The sequence below is a fragment of the Phyllostomus hastatus genome, unplaced genomic scaffold (assembly GCF_019186645.2).
Source record: "Phyllostomus hastatus isolate PE091 unplaced genomic scaffold, TTU_PhHast_1.1 phas_contig_86, whole genome shotgun sequence".
Lineage (NCBI taxonomy): Eukaryota > Metazoa > Chordata > Mammalia > Chiroptera > Phyllostomidae > Phyllostomus > Phyllostomus hastatus.
The window spans coordinates 70,803,337-70,811,063 of record NW_025333977.1 but is presented as its reverse complement, the minus strand read 5'-3'; the positions used below and the strand labels follow the sequence as shown (position 1 = coordinate 70,811,063).

The 7,727-nt window shown below is 36.1% G+C and overlaps 1 protein-coding gene across 1 annotated transcript; it reads left to right on the top strand.

Annotated features, from left to right (window-relative positions):
* Positions 1–895: 895 nt before the first annotated feature.
* LOC123827298 (olfactory receptor 5AC2) lies at positions 896–1,825 on the top strand. The gene has a single exon (XM_045851814.1). It carries the CDS (start codon positions 902–904, stop codon positions 1,823–1,825), a length of 924 nt encoding a protein of 307 aa, XP_045707770.1. The 5' UTR covers positions 896–901.
* Positions 1,826–7,727: the final 5,902 nt, after the last annotated feature.

Genomic DNA, 7,727 nt, shown 5'->3' with positions numbered 1-7,727 from the left:
ACCAATTATATTAAAAGCACTTCTTTTCTTATTTTCCTGTCATCAGCAGATATTCTTTCTCATTTTGCTTATCTGATAAGTAAAAATTATGCATCAATTTAAATAATATTTCTAATTATTAAAGAGGATAAACATTGTTTCATATGCTTAGTGGTTGCATTAACTTACTCTCCTATAAATATGTCTTTTCATACTTTTTGCCCATTTGTTTCATTGCATTAACTTGTTTCCACCTAGTTGTAAGAGGTTGTGTATGTTTTATTTTTTAAAAGACTTTATTTATTTATTTTTAGAGGTGGGGAGAGAGGGAAAGAAACATCAATGTGTGGATGCTTCTCACGTGTCCCCCAATGGAGGCCCGGCCTGCAACCCAGGCATGTGCCTTGACTGGGAATCGAACCAGTGACCCTTTGGTTTATAAGCTGGCACTCAATCCACTGAGCCACACCAGTCAGGGCTGTGTATGTGTGTTTTATAATTAACCCTATTTATGCAAAATATATTACACATATTTTCCCAACACATTTGTGCTTTCTTTTTGTCTCTGCAATAAAAAATATGTGGTTATGCCTAAATTATTAGTCTATTTCTCTTCCATATGTAATGGTTTTGCAATTACATCTCTTCCACATGCAATAGTTTTTCACATGGTTTTAATATTGGCTCAAATATTGCCGATTATTTCAGTTATTTTCCAACGCTCGGGTCAGATACCTAAACACAGTGTTTGTAAACAGACTTACTGTTTTATAGGATGAAAGTTAAGCAATAAAAACCATTAATTAAATGAAAAACAATGCAAAAATATAATTTAATTTGCAAATAAAATACCACTACTTTGTGTTACCTTCAGTGATCATCTTTGTCATATATTTTCTCATTACAGTGATCAAGTGTGGATATGTCAAAAGGAAACAAGACTCTGGTGACGGAGTTTGTCCTCACAGGACTTACAGAGAGACCATGGCTGGAGGTCCTCCTCTTCCTCATGTTCTTAGTTATCTACCTCACCACCATGGTGGGCAACCTTGGACTGACAGCTCTTATTTGGAAGGATGCCCATCTTCACACACCCATGTACTTGTTCCTCGGTGGTTTAGCTTTTGCAGATGCTTGCACTTCAACTTCTGTAACTCCCAGGATGCTGGTCAATTTCTTAGACAAGACTGCAATGATATCCCTAGCTGAGTGCATCACCCAATTTTATTTTTTTGCTTCCAGCGCCACTACGGAATGTTTCCTACTGGTAGTTATGGCTTATGATCGCTATGTAGCCATATGTAATCCCTTGCTGTATCCAGTGGTGATGTCCAACAGACTCTGCACTAGGTTGATAAGCATGGCATATGCTATTGGTTTTATGCATCCTCTAGTTCACGTGAGCTTGTTATTAAGATTAACTTTCTGCAGGTCTAACATAATACATTATTTCTACTGTGAAATTTTACAACTGTTCAAAATTTCATGCAATGACCCATCCATTAATGCACTAATGATATTTATTTTTGCAGCTTTTATACAAATATCCACTTTAATGACCATTGTAATTTCTTATACTCGTGTGCTCTTTGACATTCTGAAAAAAAAGTCAGAAAAGGGCAGAAGCAAAGCCTTCTCCACGTGTAGTGCCCACCTGCTGTCTGTCTCACTGTACTATGGCACTCTCATCTTCATGTATGTGCGTCCTGCATCTGGCCTAGCTGAAGATCAGGACAAAATATATTCCCTGTTTTACACGATTATAATTCCCCTTCTAAACCCATTTATTTACAGCTTGAGAAATAAAGAAGTTATCAGTGCTTTGAGAAGAGTTGCAAAGAAGTAGACAGTTCCCAAGGAAAATTTCAAATTGTTTCTCTTTTTACCCTTAGCATAAAAACAAGTCCTCAAGTCGTGCAGATTAGCTGGGCTCTACCCTTTTACCAGGAGGCCAGTGGGCAGAGTGGCCACAGAGCACTGGGGGAAAGAACACAGCTTCACACAATGGTTTCTTGGATGTGGTTCCAGTTGAAGTTACAACTTCAGTTTTAGTGACTCACATCTTCCATAGTTGATTCATTTAAAAATAGTGTAATTCCTTTTTATTTGTACATTAGTTTTTGAAAGTTTGTTGTCTGCAAGGGACTACCACCCCAAATTTTATTTAACCATTGGCAATAACTGAGACTGGAATATAAATGTAGGTGGTTTATTTATCTAGAATTGGGCAAAAAGCTATCATAATCTTCAAAATTTATTGGGTTTGGAAGGTTATTTCCCTTTTTACATTTTGTGGATTTTGCACTTTAAAAATTTAGGTTTGTAATTTCTATATTTTATAGATGTTTTAAAAGAATCATATTTTTTAATTACATCTAACTTTCTTTGCTATTATTATCTAATTCTAGGGTGTCAAACTCATTTTCACCAGGGGCCACATCAGCCTCGAGGTTGCCTTCAAAGGGCCGAATGTAATTTTAGGACTGTATAACTGTAACTACTCCTTAACAGTTAATTGAGAGCTCAGTGCTGCTGCTGGGTAGAAACAAGGTGCTGGGCCAGATAAAATAAGGTGGAGGGCTGGATTTAGCCCGAGGACCTTGCGTTTGCCACCTGTGATCTAATTCATTAATTTTCCCTATCTTTAAATTTTTCCTTCTGCTTTCCTTTCTTATAATATTTTGTTTTCTTCTAGCTTTTATATTTAGAGTTGAATTCATTTACATTTAGTTCTTATTTGTTGCTGCCATTGTGCATATTAATATATTGTGATATTATGAATAGTCTTAATTGGCTGTTGAGTGTTTTACACATTCTTGGCTTTCTGCCTCTCTCTGTCATATGAGATTTCTATTTTAACATTCTGTAGGTCCAACATAAAACAGCATTCTACTGTGAAATCTTACTGTCATATAAAACTTCCAAACAGACGAGTCTATTAATGCATTAGTTCTTTTTATTTTCTTAGTATTTCCTCACTCTTATGAGTGACATTATTACTTACATGCATGTCTTCTTTGCAATACTGAAAAGGAATTATGGAAAAGGCAGAAGTAATGCCTTCTCCACAAGAGTGCCTATGCGCCCACTGTTCTCTGGTTCTAGTATAATGCTCTTTTCTTTTTTCAGATGTGTGAGTCTTGACTCTGGCCAGATGAAGTACAGGGCAAAATGAATTCTTTGTTATATATTATTGTAAATCTATAAATTATTGTAATCTATAAATTATTGCTAAGTCTCTTTTTACACAGCAAAAGAAACATATTTTAGATGGACTAATAAAATGATAAAATAATATATATTTCTTAAGTTAAATTTTCTTAATATTTTTTAAACATTCTATTTAAAAAATCACAGCACCTTATAGGTGTCTTGAACACTGATAATAATAAATTTTTATTGAAAAGTGGAAAAGATGCAAACTTTATATGAATTTACTACAACAATATGGTTGTAATTATTAAGACTTTAAGCACTCAACTAATATGTCAAGTGTATGATTTTTCACCTATAGTGAAGAGTAGAGGAATATTTCAGGTGTATCTACTAGTATATTACCACCTCAGTGGATAAACATTTGGTGAGTAAATACATGAAAGCTCTTGCTCCAATAATAGCCCTTTTTGAAAATTGTTTGAAGTACCTTTAAAGAAAGAGGCTTGTGCAAGTCTTTTGTAAATTTTCTATAAAACCAAACCACTTTTTCTTTTTCAAAAAAAGATTTTATTTATTTATTTTTACACAGAGGGGAAGGGAGGGAGAAAGAGAGGAAGAGAACAATGTGTGGTTGCCTATCATGCACCCCAGCTGGGGACCTGGCCTGCAACCCAGGCATGTGCCCTCACTGGGAGTCAAGCCAGCCACCCTTGGGTTCACAGGCTGTACTCAGTCCACTGAGCCTCACCAGACAGGGCCCAAACATTTTTTTCTATTTTATTATTCCTGAACAAGTTGCTTTGCAAAGTTTTATATACAAAATCATTTGTGATTAAATAATAAGTTTATATGTTTTAAAAATGAAAGTGACCATTAGTACCTTCTTCACGTGTTTACAGGTAATTACAGTCACTTTTAAACATAATTTTTGCCTTGTTCTGTGTGGTTCACCTGGTTGAAGCATCATCTTGTAAACTGAAACGTCACAGGTTGGATTCCCAGTTGGGGCACATACCTAGGTTGCAGGTTTGATCCCCAGTCAGGGAGAGTAGAGGCAACCAATTGATGTTTCTCTTCCTCTCTCTCTCCCTCCCTCCTTTTCTCTCTAAAATCAATAAGCATGTCCTTGAGTGAAGATAAAAAAATGAAAGTAATTTTAAGCAAGTTACCTCTCCTCTGACATTGAAATATTTGTCTAAATATATAGACAACTACTTAGACAAATATTTACCAATAATTTTCACAATAAACAGAAGTAAACATTTCTTATATGAATGAATTTCCATTTTATTCTGACATAATATCAATGAAAATTGTTATTACAGATACTGTGACTATAGAATGCATCTTTTAAGTAATTAGAAAACATCTGAAATTATTCAGTGTTTCCAAAAAATTCTAACATTGATGTCTCCTTTGAGAGAGACTGATTAAATTAAAACTGAAGCAGAAGGCTAAGAAAGGTCAGGAGATGAGCCTAGGATGTCCTGGGCTGGGGTGCAGCTCCAGCCGCTGAGATTCGGGAGGCCGCGCTGGGTGAACCTGCCTGGCCGGGTGTCCCAGTGGGTCTGAGAGTTAAGGCATGTTGACTCAGGCGGTAACACACGCCCTCCGTAAGAACACCCTCCGCTACCGGGTCCCCATGTTGTTATTGACTGTTGGAGGTTCTGTTGATCTTTGTGAGTTTTCACAAATCCATTATGATGCTGTGAAGGTTAAAACTGATTCTGAATTAGAAAAAAACCTGAAAATGAATAGAGTGTCGCTGGTATCAGAGTATGAGAAAATAAAGGATTCCACTTTTGATGACTGAAATAATATTCGAGGACTCAGGCCTCGAATGGGAAGACCATTACCTTTTCCAGGGATGAAACCCAGAAATCCTGAAGACTAAGACAGCTTGACTATGCTGATTCTTTTTATTTTTTTAAAATCTAAATGAAATATCATCATCTGAATTCTCACTGCATACTCTGATCTGGTGGAAAGAAAATTTCAGACTTGCAGAAACCTGGATGTAATTTGATGACAGATAATCTTGATTAAAAAATCAAGTACAGGTTTTTTGCTTCCCAACTCTGCCATTTGCAAATGAAAGTAACAGTGTTGACCACATAGATTTTATACCAATCAATAAAAATGTGAACACTACTAAAAAACAAAAACAAAACAAAACAAAAAACCTTAATTGTACCTTCCTCTCTCCTTTTACTTTTTTCCTTCCAGCATGGTCTCCCTTGTATGCCTTCTAACCTTCTCATTTATATTCTTGTATTTCACTGATAAATAAAACAAAAATATTTGTCTAAATAAATGAGCAACATTTTTCCTTTTCTGCTACGCTATTTCCTGATAAATGATTTTTAAAAGATTTTATTTATTTATTTTTAGAGAGGGAAGGGAGGGAGAAAGAGAGAGAGAAACATCAATGTGCGGTTGCTGGGGGCCATGGCCTGCAACCCAGGCATGTGCCCTGACTGGGAATCGAACCTGCGACACTTTGGTTCGCAGACTGTGCTCAATCCACTGAGCTATGCCAGCCAGGGCTGATAAATGATTTTTATATGACAATATCTAGTCTTTCGGGTATTGCTTAACATACAGTTTTGCAGAAGATTCTTTATACAAGTTAGTGTTTGAGCTGAAGAATAGTCTGACTCTCCAGGTGCCTCCTACACCTGCTGCCCGCACTGAGCCTAAAGCAAGTCTGTGCACCCAAGTGTAGTTTTAAGTACATGAGATTACCACCTCGGTGACAGCAGATTACATGAGAAGTCACATGATCCAAGACCTTACAATCTACAGGCCTCCCATTTTTCTGTGTTGTTTGTTTGTGTGGATGTCATTTCCATGTGCATCCATCCTTTGCCTGATAATGCATGGGGTCAGGCCATGTGAGTATGATTTTATATCATTATGAATGTCATGTTCAGTTAAGAATGTCTGAGACTATAATATTAATAATGCTAGCTACTTAAGGAAACTGTACTGGATTTCTGGTATGAGCCAGAAAAACTCCAAATCAGGAGTAGTCTTTGGATATAAATTGGTGGAACACAGCCAATGTCTCACACACCAAGGGAACTACTGCTCATTTGTAATGCGATGGTGTATGCTACCATATATGCATATGTATATGTGTGCATGTATACATTTCTGATAGCAGTATAGATAATGAACATTTGACATGTATGGAATACATTGTTATGAGCATTGATTGGATTTCATCACAAATAGGGTATTAGAGATTTTTCAATATCCTAAGAAACCTGAGTATCTTTTGTAGCTCTCCCATGTGTAAATTTTGGAGATAAGCCTGAAAAGGTAAGTTGAAAACAAAGTTTGGAGAAGTTTTGAATGGCTAACTGAAGATTTGGGGCTTTGTTCAAACTGCAATAGGAACTCACAGGTTTTTGAATGGAGTGAGTTGATAAGAGCAGAAATAGATTAGAATGCATGATCTGATATATGGGCATGCACACAGAATATTAAACAACATACCAATGAACTAAAGAAGCATGATTCACTAGCCATACTATAAAATATGAGAAAAAGAGAAATTAGGTAAGAAATTAAAAATAAATCTCCTACCACCACACACCATCCCTAAACCAATAGTTTCAATGAATTTCACCATTAAATATAAAACAACAACAAAAACTCAAACAAAAAAAAAAACTGCCCTATGCAGAGTAGTGACTATCTGATTTCAGTGGAACATATTATTAGGTTGAGATAAAATTATAGCAGTTTAACAGAAACACTGTAGGATATTTTAATTTATGCCTATATGTTAAATATAATTAGAGTTCTAGCTACAGAGAGGAATGAAAATCTGTAAGTTGCTGCTGTGTTACTTTCTCACTGATGCAAGGTTTAGAGAAAAGCATTCAAGTCTCTGAATACTGAACACTAGTGAGACGTTCAGGAGGATAATTTCTTTCCTTAGTAGACTCGGGAACAAGGCTGTATCTTACATGGGAAAGTCTGTCCTATAACTTTCTACCACTCTGTTATGCTAAGAAAAGAAAAAGAAAACCCTAAGTTACAGATAAATCAAGTAGAAAGGGATATTTTCTTCCTCTTTCTATTATTCTATTTCCATGATCTTTGTAAATGCTCCCAGATATCAATAAACAAAAATTTCTTTGAATTTCTGGCCCAGTGGAAAGTAGATTTGTAAAGGATAGGATCCTCTAGCCAAATATCTTCATTTTTCACAAATGAGTAGTGTTAATACTACAGAATTTATAGAGGCAATTCCTTATCACCTCAATGCTCATTTTAACATTATTCCACAAGCCTCCACCTGGGAAGAGACACCATTAACTGTCAGAGTTCAAGAGTGTTGCAGTCATTAGCCTCAGCATTTGCATTGTAAGAAATGATGAAACAAGTCAACTGCTGCAAAAGTCAGAAGTTGGGATGACGACACTGAGCACTGCTTCAGTAAGACAGTATGAGAAGGCCAGACTGCCCTGGGGGAGAGTGGGAATAAGAAAACTTCCAGCTGGACTGGATAAGAAAGCCTTATGCCAGAGTGGAGAATATAATGCAATGCATAAGTTACTACTCTGACAACAAACCACAGA

Coding starts and splice junctions, on each gene's coding strand:
- LOC123827298 (XM_045851814.1), top strand. CDS start 902: ATGTCAAAAGGAAACAAGACTCTGGTGACGGAGTTTGTCCTCACAGGA.